The following is a 14,732-nucleotide window of genomic DNA, read 5'->3' on the forward strand; positions in this document are numbered from 1 at the left end:
TCTTTCTGTATTGTGGCATGATTTGGGAACCTGAATCTGACCAATAAGCACAGGCTTGGCTGGCTTGTCAGTGAACAGCAAAAGTTATTGGGGTGAGTCAGCTGCAACTCTCTGACCTCCCGAGGCCCAGGCCATATTGGACTGTCTTGATCACCCCCTGCAGAGGGAGTCTGAGCTCCTGCCTTCAGCACACAGAGTTGCAGCTTAAAAGGACAAAAGATACAAAATAATTTTCATTTGCAGAGCAATTAGTAGCCTTAATTTGCATGTGATCTCAACACCTAAGCACTTGATGTATTCTGCATTCAGCTGTTGCTTGTACTGTCTCCATTCAAAGTGATCTCTACTGTTTTTTCTCTGTGATTCGCCCAGACTGTTGCATTATGTGATTATGTTTTTATGATGAATGTGTTTGTGTACCTGGCTGCAAATGAAATTCCCCTGGTGGAATAATAAAGTTTTGCTTGACTTCAACGTGACATCCCACTTAGCAAGTTTAAACCTTGTACCTTTTTAGAGATGTCTGTGTTTGCTGCTGACGCTGTTTGACTGGCAACACACTTTTTTATGTGACTTGTCTGCTGTACTCAGGTATCTCTTGCAATAGATATCTTTATCTCACATATATATATGTATAAAACTAGCCTGCCTCCACCCCTCTGAAATGTCCCCCCATCTTAGATTGGTTCAGTTGTTTAAATAGATGAATAAATTCAAATTAATAAATTAAAGTGCAAGAAAATGGGAATTTATTCCATCAGGCTGAGCAAAACACCCATTTCCCTGTGTTAATCATCATCATGTTAGGGTAAAAGCAAATATTCTGTGTGGATATTTTTGACACAATTTGTATTAATCCTCTGCAATCATATCAATTTTATGCTGTTATTGAGTTATGACTGTTATCGCTGACTCCCGAAAGATGCCTCAAGGTTGAAACCACACAGCACATGTACGCAAACACACACACACACACACACACACACACACACACACAGATGATACCTTGATTCCTCTCAGTCCTATGATACCAGACTCCCCTTTGTCCCCCTGACGTCCTGTCAGCCCGTCTTTCCCTGGTAAACCCTAGAAGAGAAAACAGAAATCCGGTTCTGTTTCTGTCCACCAACGAGAGAAAACCACACACAGAAAACAGATAATCTGTATTTGGAATTAATTAAAATCACGGACCGATTCACCAGGTACTCCAGGTTGACCGGCTTCTCCCTGCAGAGAGACGGCAGAATTACAGTAATTATAGCAGTCAAATTATTATGTGTACTGACTACCGACTGGCTTTGCTATTATTATATATGACTCAGCGTTACTTGCCTTCTGTCCACCAGGGCCACGAGCACCTGGGAATCCAGTGGATCCTCTTTCTCCTGGCTCTCCCCTCAGACCCTGAGGTCAAATACACACATACAGAGGTATCTGCATATTGATCATTTGTAATATCAATACAACATCTTATTTGGGGTTTTGGTTACTGCAGTATTACTATATTGTATTTCCGTGTTGCGTTACAGTTAAAGGTACAATGTTATGTATACCACCAGAAGTTAAGTTTAAAACATTAAAAAAACTATGAGTACTGCCTTGCAGCTGTATGCCTCTGTGCACCAGACAAGTTGTAGATACAGTTTACATCCATGTCTGTGAACACATGGATGCTTCACACATATCTTGCCCCCTGACAGCACAGAAGATCTACACAATCAGTTTCAAGGTGGGCACCAAAGATTAATTTCACCGATTCAGTATCTGACCAAATGACTCCACCTCTGTTCCTGAGTAATGACGCTGATTCATGGCAAGTAGTGTTTTTACAGAACAATATGATGTCACAGAGGAGTTGACCTTTCGGATATAAAATGTCATCACTTCATTGTTTCATCCTTTACGACGTTTATGTGACAATTTGTCATAATTGCATGTGTATTCTTGAGTTTTGAGTGGTCACAGAAACCTTGACCTTTGACCACCAAATTCTAATTAGTTCATACTTGGGTTCAAGTGGATGTTTGTGCCAAATTTGAGTTAAGTCTCTCAAGGCCTTCTTGAGATATTGTGTTCACAAGATTGAGACGGACTCAAAGTCACAGTGACCTTTCCTTTTGATGACCAAAATCTAACCAGTTCATCAATGAGTCCAAGTGAACTTTGTGCCAAATTCGAAGGAAAGTCACAAAAATGATTCACAAAAATGAGATAGCCGAGGTCACTGTGACCTTGACCTTTGACCACCAAAATCTAATCAGTACATTTTTGAGTCCAACGTGAGTCCAAGTGAACGTTTGTGCCGAATTTATAGTAATTCCCTCAAGGTGTTCTTGAGATATTACGTTAACAAGAATGGGACGGATGGACGAACCACCCCAAAACAAACATTGTGTCAAAAATGTCTATGTATTGTGTTGTAGAAATATTTACTGAAATGAGCGTGCTAACCAGCTAGCCCCTGATCATCCTGTCTTGTAACACCACTTGTACCTGTAGTGGCAATAGTGAGTCAGTGTAGTGTGCAGTCTGCCCTCAGTCCAACATGAGAGGACAAAGAAGTATAGAGCTACAGCTAACCCTCGCTCCTGATGCGAACAGGCATTTAATGGGCTGATAACAGCAGTGTCAACCTACTTGATGTTGTAGTTGAACACTGCTAACCCATATCTATGAGACTGACATCCATTAATAACTCCCATTTAATTGAGAAATTCGAAATAGGTGCCAACTATGACATATATTGTGCTAAGAGTAAACAAACATACCTGCTCCCCTGGAGGGCCCTCTTGACCCTTTGTCCCTTTTTCTCCCTGAACACCTTTGGGTCCCCTGTCACCCTAAAATGAAAAAGTAGTGACATCCACAACAAGCAAAACCAAACACACACTGTAGAAACAAAAGTTTATATTTGAATATATTCAACATTTGGACCCTTCCAGATGTTCACTGACTGTTTCTCCTTTGTTGCCCTTTTCTCCAGCAGGTCCTCCCACCAGCACCGTGTCCCCCTGTGAGTGATAGTACAGCTGTAAACATCTGGCTTCACCCCAAAGCCAAGACATCAACACACAATCCTGTTACCTTTTCTGAAGCCGTGTCACATATAGTATCGCGGCTCATTAACATTGTGTATATTCATGTATTCCTCCTGCTCTTTCATGAAAGAGCTCTTTCAAAAAGAAACAGCCACTGCTGACACAATGTGTCGTATTTTCCTCCTCCTCCTCCTCCATTTCTGTGGCAATGTTGTCTTTACAAATATAAACAAGTACATGAGTGAGAGAGAGAGAGAGAGAGAGAGAGAGAGAGAGAGAGAGAAAGAGAGAGAGAGAGAGAGGGAGCAGTGGCAGAGCTTATTAGATATTAAAATGCACACACCTTCTCTCCTTTGTCACCTTGCAGCCCAATGTCTCCCTGGAAAAAAAGAAGATTGAGAGCAAAACATGTCATTCAGGCGTGTTGATTTAATTCACTACTTTACATGAGCTGAACGCTCGCAGGATGCAGCTAATATGATGACACATAAAATTAGAAAAAAAGTACTGGTAGTATTCACCTTCTCTCCTCGAATACCTCGGATCCCTGGTGGACCCTGATGAACGCACAAACACACATACACACATTACATACGGCTCCACAGTGCATGTTTCTAACTCTAGGCGATGTTTACTTTGGTCCAACATCAAAACTGAAATCAAAATGATGTCACGACTCCTCAAGGTGTACAGTTTGATTAAAGGGTGAGGGAGGACAAGGCCTTTGAAATCATTAGTTTATGGCTGCATACAGACTACCTCCTGGCAGGGACACTGAAAGCTGAGGTGGAGAGGCTTTGTTAGTGTACGTTGTGTGTGATAGATAAAAAAAGAAATGTTTATATTTACTGTTATCCCCCTCTCTCCATCCAAGCCAGCACGGCCCTCCTCTCCCTAAGACATGAAGGACAGAAAAAGGCACATGAATACACCGGTGTAATTTTCAGTCACTCAGAGGCAGTTTCATATTAGATCTTCAGTGATACACTGATGTAACGGATGTCTTACCCTCGGCCCTGGTTCTCCTCTTTCTCCTCTGGGACCAGTGAGTCCAACGCCAACTTCCCCCTGGCAACAGAAATAATATACACCCTTTAAGAAATCCATTAACATTTAAACAGGCAGACAGAAATATGTGTCGGCGTGCATAGTCACCTTGTCTCCTTTGACCCCGTTGGTACCAGGAGAGCCCTAGAAAACAAAGAATTGATCGTATAACTCGATGACCACACATCTGTTTTTGTACATCTTCCTTGCTCTTCCTTCCTTCCTTCCTTTCTTTCTTTCTTTCTTAGACTTTTACTTTTAAAAACTTGGTTTTTACATTTAACAACCTAGTAGACAACCTATAAGCAGTCATCCAACAACAATCCAAAGCAGTAGGATCAAAATTAAGCCTAAATATGGATACTTTCACAGCTGAAGATGACTACTAATCACAGTGTAATAAAAACAGGATCTAAACTCACTGCCTGTCCAGGAGGTCCAGCAGGACCAGGGGGCCCGGCATTTCCCGCGCGGCCTCCAAAGCCTTGGAGACCCTGAAAATGAGAACTCAATACTTTAAAATCAACCACAGATATGAAGACAGAAAACATCCAGTGTTGTGTAATCAGTGGCTCCACCAACCCTCTCCCCAGGTGGTCCAGGAGGTCCTGGTTGTCCAATTTCTCCTCTCAGGCCAGGCAACCCACTGTTACCTGGCTTCCCCTGTAGCCCTGGAGGACCAGCTGGACCAGGAAGGCCTGGATCTCCCTGGAATCAAGTCAGAGTTACATTTTGACTGTAGATCATCCTAAGCTGCACCACATGCCGTTACTCACCTTTAAACCTAGAGGCCCATCCCGGCCAGGAGGACCCTCCTGTCCTATGCCCTTCTCTCCCTGTAGCAAACATAATGTCAGAACTGTCACATGGATTGAGTTTAATTTCAGGCAAAAAAAAAAAAAAACACGACAGAAAGTTACCTTATCTCCTTTTGGCCCTGAAGATCCTTTTGCCCCCTGCATGGAAAACAAATATGATGGTGTGAAAATAAGACCAACTGATGGCTCATACCAATAACACAAGACTGGACAGAAAACAGAAACATATACACTATTTTTTTTAACAATCAATATCAATGATACAAAGTGACCTTTCACCAAAAGGTATATGAATAAGACTGTGTTCTGTGGGTACCCATGAATCTGCCAACTTTATGCTGATGAAAAATGTTATTTTCACCAATTCTGAAAAAATAATGCATTTGAATATTTCTGCATGCTAGGGTACATAAACAGTCCAGGAACTGCATAAACTGAGTTTAACTGAAAAGCTGAGACTCTTGTTGATTCAAAGAGCCCAACTGTATTCATGTGTGATGACGTAAGTTCCCATTTTTTGAAACTTGACTACACTGTATAAAATGACCTANTTATGCTGATGAAAAATGTTATTTTCACCAATTCTGAAAAAATAATGCATTTGAATATTTCTGCATGCTAGGGTACATAAACAGTCCTGGAACTGCATAAACTGAGTTTAACTGAAAAGCTGAGACTGAGTTCCCATTTTTTGAAACTTGACTACACTGTATAAAATGACCTATTTTAACCTCTGGGATAATCACAGCCTCATGAAACTTAACAATCACAAACCAGAGCCCTCGGATGCATGGTTTTTATAGGTATATTAACAATAAGGGGGTTTCTCAGCCGCGAAACGCAATTGTTATAGAAACCTCAAAATGTCAAAGGTTTTTGGTGCCAAATAACAGCAAGGATTTTTCTGTGGTGTTCCTCGTGGTCTTGATTAATAATTAGAATTATTTAATTCATTCTTGAGTGGTCAAAATGATTAAATCTAGCACCAGATCTCTGTAACAAATCTTATCATCCAAAAAATATCTAACTTACAAGACATAATTAGGCATAGGAATGCCCTTATACACTCTAAACTTTAAAGTAACAAAAAAAACCTAAACAAAATACATTCATTGCAGATTATGACAAAAACAAATGGAATTAGCTGAATCTCAAATTAATCTTAAGGCTTCCAGCTTTTAGATTATGTATACCACTTACATGTGGCATATACAGTTGACCTGCTATCACTCAACAGACACCCTGTCCCGCTTTCAAAAAGACAAACATGGGTCTATGGTGGGTTTCTAAGGGTTAAATAATGATACAAATTTCAGCATGCTCCCCAAATATCCGTCTGGCATTCATTATCATGCTGGTGAAGACACGTTCCATCAGTATGGGAGTGTACTGTCAGCGGCTTGGTCGTCATTACACTTAACATGCCTCGTTAACCTCAAGGACGACAAATAATGAAAACCTGGACTATCAGAGGAGATTGGTCTCAGTTACAACTGACACCTTTAGACAGGAGGTCTGGAGAATTTAATATCACTGCTGTATGAAAATGGTTGATTGTGGTAAGATTAAATAATTAGACTGAAGAGAAAGAGAGAGAGACAACGTTTGATATAAAGAATCCTAGTTTTAAGTGCATGGTAGAAAAATGCATACATTTACCCGTATCATTACACCTTTACTGCACTTTGTGTGATTTCTGGATAAAAGAAATGCCATGCCACTAAAACACAGGTTTAAGTAGGATGTGGTTACATAACAAGGATGAGTAAAACTTTAAATTTGGAGCTGATTTGTACACAGGTCCTTCAAGCAGAAACATGCTAAACATCAATGTGAGGCACTTGGCGATTTCAAGCTGGCTGTTGAATTTGAGCAGTTACTCACATCATTACAGTGAAAACCAGAAACCTATTTTTAGCATATTGAGCTCACAAAACAACTCTCATTGAGGATATTAAAAGGAGCAAGAGTGCTGTATTTTTGTTAGTTTTAAGTTCAAAAATTAAATGAAAATAGGTACTTGAACTAAAAACACATTGGCTCAATAACTGATTAATAATAGTTCGCATGAATAGTTCTTCAACAAAGACTAAATTCAAAATAGACTTAAGCAATGGGGCTGTAACTAATGATTATATCAATTTTCAGTTAATCAATATGTTTTTTTGTCTATAAAACGTCAGAAAATGGTGAGAAACAAGATGACATCTTGAAATGTCTTGTTTTGTCCACAACCCAAAGATAATCAGTTCACTGTCATACAGCAGTAGAGAAACCAGAAAGTATTCAGATTTAAAAAGCTGGAATCAGAGAAATTTTATTAAAAAACAAAAACTCAAACCATTTAATCAGTTATGAAATGAACTGGCCATTAATTTAATTGCTGACAACTATCAATTAATTGATGCAGCTATTATAATTGACAAGCTAACTCTTTATACTCAGTTAAACTGACAGTACATATTACATTTCTGGGAGTGATACTGGATCACAAAATCAGCTGGAAACCTCAAATAAGTCACATTCAGTCATGGCTGGCAAATGGTAAATGGACCTGCATTTCTATAATGCCTTTCTAGTCATCCAACCACTCAAAGCGCTTTTTACACTATGAGTCACATTCACACATTCGCACACACCTTCATACACTGGTGGCCGAGGCTACCATACAAGGTTCCAGCTGCTAATCAGTTTTTAACACTCACGCACTGATGGAAGCATCATCAGGAGCAATTTGGGGCTCAGTATCTTGCCCAAGGATACTTTGACATGCAGACAGGAGGAGCCAGGGATCAAACCCCCAATCTTTCCAATTGTTGGACGACCCACTCTACCTCTGAGCCACAGCCCCCAAGAGCATTGCAGTTATGGTAAAATCAAGACACAAACTGCACCATAAATCAATACATATCCTCTACTTCTAACTCATTTTACCATATCTTAATTATTGTGTGTCTGGGTAACACCTATAAAAGCAATTTATAAACATAACACATATTACCAAAAGAAGCCATTAGGATTGTACATAATAGTGGATATAGGGAGCACATGAACACACTATTTTGTAAGGCACTTGCATTAAAATTTAGGGACTTTAAAACAGTACAAATAATGTACAATGTACAAAATTACCTACTTCCAGGAGGGGGGATACGATTTAAGACGAAAATTAAATCTAAAAAAACCACTGTGTTCGTACAACCTTGAAAAGTATGTGTGTTTCAGTGTGTGGGGAGGATTTATGGAATGGGTTAGATGAGGAGGTAAAGGGAAGCACATCTAGCACTTTAAAAAGATGTACAGATGCAATATTTTTTACAAGGTATGCAGATGAAGAGGGGGGATGCTGATGGGTTGGTTCATTTATTTATCTGGGATTGGTTGAGATGGGATTGGTATGTTTAACATCTTATACTGTTGTTTATGTATCTATATTAATGGTTGTAAATAAGTTTGGAATAGTTGTTGACAGTTTCCTTTTTAAATGAGACATGAATACTGAGAAGGGGGTAGGTTTATATAAGTGTACACTTCTTACCTTTTTTTGAGCATGTCTGTTGATGTTTTGTTTGTTTTATTAGTTTGTTTTTGCTCAAAATAGTCATTCATTCATTCATAAGCCATCTGTGGGTTAGCAAACATCTTTGTTTCTATCCTGATAAGATTTTACCTTAACTTACACAATGCTAATAGTATAATGGTGGTATTAAACCTTCATTGACAGATGATAGCATTTAGACTTTTGAGAACAATGGCCCAAGAAACGTGACAAAGGGCTCAAGGCGTCGACCTGGCCTCCAAATGTCACTGACCCCAATCCGATTGAGAATCAGTGGGACATGCTGGTACCGCACTTCATAACCCACAAGACTCAAAGGATCCGCTGCCAGTGCCCCAATGCAGAGACCGCAGGACACCCACAAAGGTCCTGTGTCAATGCCTTAACCGGTTAGAGCAAAGTCCGATCCAAAGACGCCCCAAAGTGGATCAGACTTTGCTCTCACCTGTCGAGACATGGACTCAGAACCTCTGAGGGTCACTGGCTTGTCCCACAGATGCTCATTCAGATTGGGATCTGGGGAATCTGAGGCCAGGTTGATGCCTTGAGCTCTTCGTCACGTTCCGCAGGCCATTCCTGAGCAGTTTTTGCATCATGGGCCACTGCCGTTAGGGAGTGCTCTTGCCATGAGGGGGAGTATGTAGTCTGTAACAGTGTTTGGGTGAGTGGTGTGTGTCATCTGGTATTCACATGAATGCCAGGACCCAAGGTTTCCCAGCAGAACATTTCATTATAACAATGTTATTCACTTCACCTGGCAGTGGTTTTCATGTTATGGCTCATCAGTGTATAAACACAACAAAAACCACATTCAGTAACACAACACGTCAGAGTCTGTTTAAAAACTAACATCACAGCCGAAATCCAGAAAACAAACAGTGACAGTGGAAGCTGATTACTCACATCTTCTCCGGGCTCTCCTGGCTCACCATCCACTCCCTGGTATGACGACAGATAACACGATGTGAGCACGCTGTTGTGTTAACTTTAAGATTATGTGTTGCTCTGCGGTATGCTGCTACTCACTCTCTCTCCTTTGTTGCCAGGAACACCTTTGTCTCCCCTGTTACCCTGAAAGGCAGCAGTTATCAAACAGTGTTAATGAAAAAGCACTTGGCATTTCCACACTGTATCTTGGCACTAACTGAGAGCGGGTCGTCAGCGCTAATGCTTCGGTCAGACTCACCTTTTCTCCAGGTAGACCTCTCTCCCCAGCTGTGCCTGGCAGCGTTACACCATTTGGACCCTGTGATCAATCACAACCAGGAGAGTGATATCAGCTACATTAAGCTACTCTGCTTCCTCGCATATTACTATTCAGTTTCCGGTGTTAAGCAACTTAATTAAGTATGCCATGCATTCATATTCACTTTTTATTCAACAGCAGTCAATGCTACAGCTGAAATGGAAAAAAACAAGGATCATGTAGCTACTTTGACGTTAATGCCATTAACAGTGACTCACCCTCTCCCCTTTGGGTCCAGGGGGTCCAGCCACAGCCTGTAAGAGTGCAGAAAAATGGAGAAAATAATAGTAATTACCTGTGCAGCCTAGAATGGTTTCTTCTTGTTCATGAAAAGACGGAAATGTGTACTTAAAAGCCTTGGTATACAAGCAGCACATTAGCTATTAGCTTTTCCAGCTCTTAAAGATTAAGAGCCTTAATGTCTTCTTTGGCAAGGGCAGCGAACAAGTGCACAGCTCCTGCTGCCTAACCATTACACTGCACCACAGCGGAAGTGTTTGACCATCCATACTTTTCTGCTCTGTAGGAGGCAAAGGTCTCACAACTTACTTAAGAGATGAAGTCTTGTGTTAATAATATGTCTATTTTAATTAAACTTGACTATTCAAGGGACAACCCGCTGATATTGTCGCTCAGGAGATACTCTGTCCCCGCAGTTTTCAGCACTGTCTTGACAAAATGACAACCTCAAGAAAAGTTGCCTCAGTCAGAAATATTAAATGAAGCAAAGTGGAAACTCTTGTTGCACTCAGAAGGATTGAACCCTAAAAAAATACATGCAGCTGTATTTTGGAAAGCGATACGTCTGTTATCAAAGTCAATTGCAGCTGCGGAGCTGGAAAATGCTATGTCACTTCATCTTTGTGTGTGTGTGTGTTTGTGTTTGTGTGTGTGTGAACAAATGGTGGAGCTGCTGAGCAGATGGGCAAGTGTTGCCTGGGTTATTCATCAAACTGGTGAACTCACTGACAGTGTCACTGTGGCTCTGTCCAAGGTGCTGAACCTGAGGCAGTCAGCAGTGAGAGGGAGCTGCTCGAGACACTCGTCACGATTCATGTCAACATTACAAACAGCAGGAGTGGCAGCGAATACCGACTACCTGCAAGCAAGCTTCAATCTTTGGGTCTTTTTCTCCTTACACTTTTTTTTTTTACCAGCAGAGAAATTGCAACACCGGTGCCCAAAAGCTCCTGGCAGTGAGGTGTTACAATTGTTGTCTGATGGTGTAGTGGTTAAGACACATACCATATGCCGTGATTGCAACATCCCTGGTTCATATCCAGCTGGGAACCTTTGTTACATGTTGTATCCCTCCCTCTGATAAAAGTTACTATATATGAGCTTAGGACAAATGTTCTCTTCAACATATTAAATGCTTTTAATGCCACAAAAAGGTACTCTAGTGTAGCATGTGATCTTGCAAACAGCTACCTGCTCTACCCAGTTTAACAAGCAACACTGGTCAGGAAGAAAAGAGGTTTGAGCAACAAGCACTACTGGAGTGTGACAATGTCTTTTTGGACAACAACAAAATAACACTGATAACATAAAAACAGGGGAAGTTTTTTGTTGTTATTGAGGGTAATCAACCCCTTTCCTGTGGTGGAATAAACATGCGCTTTGGATGCTTAACGGAACAGCTCAAGCCTCTCTACACACTGCCAAACTGACATTTCATCTGTGAAACAGCTGCTCCACATCTGTACAAGTGAGTCACTGAATTCCTACCAAAATGCTTGGAAAACACTGCAGTTTTGAGTCAACGGCTCGTGAACGTGTGTGCTACTCCGTCATTATAAAATCTGGCAGCAAACCTGTTAGATTTGAGTTGTGCATTACAAAAAGCTGCGCTCCAGGCTAAAAAGTTTGAATGCTCCTGGCTCAGACGAGGGGGAGTCTGCACCACAGCAGCAACAAATTAGAGTACAGTGCATGTTTTATAAGCTAAGGTCAGGTGCACCCATAGGTTACTAATAGTCTGGTAGCAGTTCAGCAAAGGTTCATATAACGTTTGTCCTATTGGTGTTGGTATCTGCAGTGTAACTATACTGATATTGTAAATAACAGAGCTGTCTTGAGCTGCAGGTCTAGCAAAGCATGAAGAACAGAGATAATTTTGGCTCTTCGTGATGTGATAAGCTCTGCATAGAGAAAGTTATGAATGCATGTGACCTTCTCTGTCATTTTCTGTCACACTGAGCTGAAATTTGGCTTAATTGAGATCCTCATCAGTAGAATTGGCACAGGCTTCCTCTCATCGAGCCAATCTCTATTAACAGATGTCTGCGGTCATTGAAATACAGACTAACTGGCAGGTAATAATATTTCAGTGTCAGTGGTAAGGTAGCTTTCATTTGAAGGCCATTAGCCAAGTGCTCGAGTTGTACAGTGTTATGAGAAATATTAAATTCAAGCAATAAAGGGAACAGCTACACTGGAACATAAATATATATTCCTACCAGAGGTTTATTGCGTGTGATCATGCATGGTAAGATGAGGAGCTCTTAGGATGGTTCGACCATAAAACACAGGAGCATTCCTCTGTGTTGATTGTGAGATTACACCAGAGAACATCTTGAACCAGCACTTAACAATATATCTGTCAAGACTGTTCTCCAACCTCTCTCTTTTTATATCTAGAGATATATTCTGACCAGTCAGGGATGTTGTTCCATCTCACCTACTACAAGATATACACTCAACAGCCACTTTATTAGGTACACCTTGCTAGTGCTGGATTTGACCCCCTTTGCCGTCAGAATGACTTGCAGCATAGATTCAACAAGGTGCTGGGAACAGAGATTTTGGTCCACATTGACATGACAGCATCACACTATACTTACTTATACTTAGTTACTTCGAATTTGTCGGCTTCACACCCATGATGTGAACCTCTTGTTCCACCTCATCCCAAAAGTGCTCTGTTGGATTGAAATCTAGTGGCTGTGGAGGCCATTTAGGTAAGGTGAACACTTTTGGTAAAAACCTAGGAGTCACTTTTGACTACTTGCTGAAATTTGATATACATGTCAAGACTAGTCCTGCTACTTTCACCTGAGGAATATCAATCAATCAATCAATCAATCAATCAAACTTTATTTATATAGCGCCTTTCATACATCAAAAATGCAACCCCAAAGCGCAAAAATACACCCACTGTTGCTTTTACGGCCTCCCGCTTGGCCTTGCATAATGCTTTTTATTCATACCTAAGCCAAAATGCTGTTACAGTTAGTCCAAAACTCTGCAGCGAGACCACTCACTAAGACCTCATGCCACTCTCACATCACCCTGACACTGATATCACTTCATTAACTTCTGATTAAATTTAGGATTCGATCGATGGTCCTCCTCCTCATCTATACGACTTTGAACAATCTTGCTCCAGAGTGATATAAGTGAACTACTAATGCTGTATACCCCTGCTAGGCCAATCAGGTCCTCTGAACAGGGCCTGCTAGTTGTGCCTTGCTCAGGACTGAAAACACGAGGGGACTGTGTGTTTGCTATTCTGGGTCCCAGGGAACGTCTCCCCAGGGAGTCAGGTCAGTAAACTCTCAAGGGCTTTGAGTCACAGCTGAAGACCTATTTTTTCAGTGTTTTTATGCTTGAATTGTGAACTCTATTTTAAGCTGTGATGCTGCTAATTGTTTTTTTTATGTGCTGTTTTCTCTGATTGTAATGTTTGTGTTGTACTCATTGTTCTTTTAACGTCTTTCCTTTTGTAAAGCACTTTGCAACCTAGGTTTTGAAAGGGGCTTTATAAATATTTTCTTCTTACTTTCATACTTACTTACTCATTGTCATGTTCAAGAAACCAGTTTGTGATGATTTTTGACTTGGCATGTTATCCTGCTGGATGAAGCCATTAGAGGATGGGCACACTATGGTGTTAAAGGGATGGACATAGTCACCAACAGTACTCAGATAGGCTGTGGTGTTTAAACAATGCTCAAATGGTGCCAAAAGTGTGCAGAGAAGATAGCCTCCATACAATTACATCACCACCAGCAGCAGCCTGAATCGTTGATACAAGGCAAGATTGATCCGTACTTTTATGCTTATGCCAAATTCTGATCCTGATGAAATCGAGACTCATTACATGAGGCAAAGTTTTTCCAATCCTCTGTTGTCTAATTTTGGTGACCCTGTGTGAATTGCAGCCTCAGTTTCCTGTTGTTAGCTGACAGGAGTGGCACCTGGTGTGGTCTTCTGCTGTTGTAGCCCACCTGCGTCAACGCTCAACGTGTCGTGCATTCAAAGATGCTCTACTGCATTCATTGGTTGTAACGAGTGGTTATTGGAGTTACTGCTGTCCTTCTATCAGCTCAGAGTCTGGCCATTCTCCTCTGACCTCTGGCATCAACAAGGCATTTTCACCCAGAGAACTGCTGCTCACTAGATATTTTCTTTTTTTCGGGCCATCCACTGTAAAACCTAGAGATGGTTGTGTGTGAAAATCCCAGTAGATCAGCAGTTTCTGAAATATTCAGACCAGGATGTCCGGCACCAACAACCATGCCATGTCAAAAATCACTTAAATCACCTTTCTTCCCCATTGTGATGCTCCGTTTCAACTTCAACAGAGCGGCTTGACCATGTCTAGATGCTGCCACGTGATTGGCTAATTAGATGCTTGCATTAGTGAACTACATGAACACAGTTATCAGGTGTATCTAATGAAGTGGCCAGTGAGTATGTGCAAATTGATACAAGACCATCTAGACCTCCAGCATGTAGTGGAGCAGGTTGCAGTTGAGTGTGAATCGGTCGGGACGAGAGTCAGTACCTCCAAGTCTGAGGCCATGGTTCTGGAAAACGGTGGACTGCCCCCTCTGGGCTGGGAATGAGTTGCTGCCCCAACTGAATAAGTTCAAGTACCTTGGGGTCTTGTACACCAGTGAGGGTAAAATGGAGCATGAGAAGGATATGTGGTTTGGCATGGCGTCAGCAAGGATGCAGACTGTCATGGTGAAGAGGGAGCTGAGCCAGAAGACAAAGTTCTCAATACACCTGTCCATCTA

At 41.2% G+C, this 14,732-nt stretch overlaps 1 protein-coding gene across 2 annotated transcripts in view; it reads right to left on the bottom strand.

Annotated features, from left to right (window-relative positions):
- The window catches only part of col7a1 (collagen, type VII, alpha 1), a 79,571-nt gene that overhangs the window by 7,055 nt on the left and 57,784 nt on the right, over window positions 1-14,732 (bottom strand). For both annotated transcript variants that reach the window (XM_050038254.1, XM_050038255.1), the window contains 18 exons: window positions 9,927-9,962; window positions 9,649-9,708; window positions 9,489-9,533; window positions 9,366-9,401; window positions 5,006-5,041; window positions 4,862-4,921; window positions 4,668-4,793; window positions 4,508-4,579; window positions 4,194-4,229; window positions 4,047-4,106; window positions 3,888-3,932; window positions 3,560-3,595; window positions 3,382-3,417; window positions 2,955-3,011; window positions 2,769-2,840; window positions 1,333-1,404; window positions 1,192-1,227; window positions 1,006-1,086 (listed from right to left, as the gene is read on the bottom strand). In XM_050038254.1, coding sequence (XP_049894211.1) covers window positions 1,006-1,086; window positions 1,192-1,227; window positions 1,333-1,404; window positions 2,769-2,840; window positions 2,955-3,011; window positions 3,382-3,417; window positions 3,560-3,595; window positions 3,888-3,932; window positions 4,047-4,106; window positions 4,194-4,229; window positions 4,508-4,579; window positions 4,668-4,793; window positions 4,862-4,921; window positions 5,006-5,041; window positions 9,366-9,401; window positions 9,489-9,533; window positions 9,649-9,708; window positions 9,927-9,962 — 1,002 coding nt within the window. The remainder of the gene's footprint in view (window positions 1-1,005; window positions 1,087-1,191; window positions 1,228-1,332; window positions 1,405-2,768; window positions 2,841-2,954; window positions 3,012-3,381; window positions 3,418-3,559; window positions 3,596-3,887; window positions 3,933-4,046; window positions 4,107-4,193; window positions 4,230-4,507; window positions 4,580-4,667; window positions 4,794-4,861; window positions 4,922-5,005; window positions 5,042-9,365; window positions 9,402-9,488; window positions 9,534-9,648; window positions 9,709-9,926; window positions 9,963-14,732) is intronic.

This window comes from Epinephelus moara, chromosome 24 (genome assembly GCF_006386435.1).
Source record: "Epinephelus moara isolate mb chromosome 24, YSFRI_EMoa_1.0, whole genome shotgun sequence".
Lineage (NCBI taxonomy): Eukaryota > Metazoa > Chordata > Actinopteri > Perciformes > Serranidae > Epinephelus > Epinephelus moara.